This window comes from Penaeus monodon, chromosome 21, assembly GCF_015228065.2.
Source record: "Penaeus monodon isolate SGIC_2016 chromosome 21, NSTDA_Pmon_1, whole genome shotgun sequence".
Lineage (NCBI taxonomy): Eukaryota > Metazoa > Arthropoda > Malacostraca > Decapoda > Penaeidae > Penaeus > Penaeus monodon.
The window spans coordinates 27,079,200-27,079,846 of record NC_051406.1 but is presented as its reverse complement, the minus strand read 5'-3'; the positions used below and the strand labels follow the sequence as shown (position 1 = coordinate 27,079,846).

The following is a 647-nucleotide window of genomic DNA, read 5'->3' as shown; positions in this document are numbered from 1 at the left end:
TAACTTCTTGCCAATATTCATCCTACATGTCTCTTTCTTATTATTTTGTCCCCCTTCCTTCTGATCTTTATCTGAAGCTATTTTATCCCATTTTTACTGTTGAAGCGGCTTGACAAATGTCCTTTCTTCCTGCTGGGATCGCCATGACATCTAGCGAGCACAGAGCACGTGACATTAGACGGCAGTAATTTCGCTGGGACTTCCTGCAGATCCACAAACCGGAACAGTGCACATAGTATTTCCTCCTTATGTCCCGTGTATTTATCGTGTATCAGTCTACAGGCTATGAACAGGACTTCCGTGGGTAAACATCAAATGACAAACCTAGAAAACTATTTAACTGCCTTTTACTTTTGATGCTATTCTGTCCCATGGCAAATGACAAGAGACAATACGTCTATATAATTTCTTCCGGAACCTTGAATTAGAGGTTAGGAATTCCCCCTTACAATGTGCACTATAAGAGCTCCCACACACGAGGTTGCGGAGGCAGTCCACTCCGACCTCAAAGGGACAAGCAACGATATCGTCTACAGAACGACGGCGCAAAGTCTAAAGGTTTGTTTTACAAGTTGGGTTAAGTTGCTGTTGTGGTTTTCATTCTGTTGTGTCTTCCTACATGTGTGAGAGGCAGAAAAAAATAAAAG

The 647-nt window shown here is 42.3% G+C and overlaps 1 protein-coding gene across 1 annotated transcript in view; it reads left to right on the top strand.

Moving 5' to 3' along the window:
* Window positions 1-182: 182 nt before the first annotated feature.
* The window catches only part of LOC119586724, a 2,065-nt gene continuing 1,600 nt past the window's right edge, over window positions 183-647 (top strand). The window contains exon 1 of the mRNA XM_037935453.1: window positions 183-558. Within this exon, the coding sequence (XP_037791381.1) occupies window positions 451-558 (108 nt within the window). The 5' untranslated portion in view covers window positions 183-450. The remainder of the gene's footprint in view (window positions 559-647) is intronic.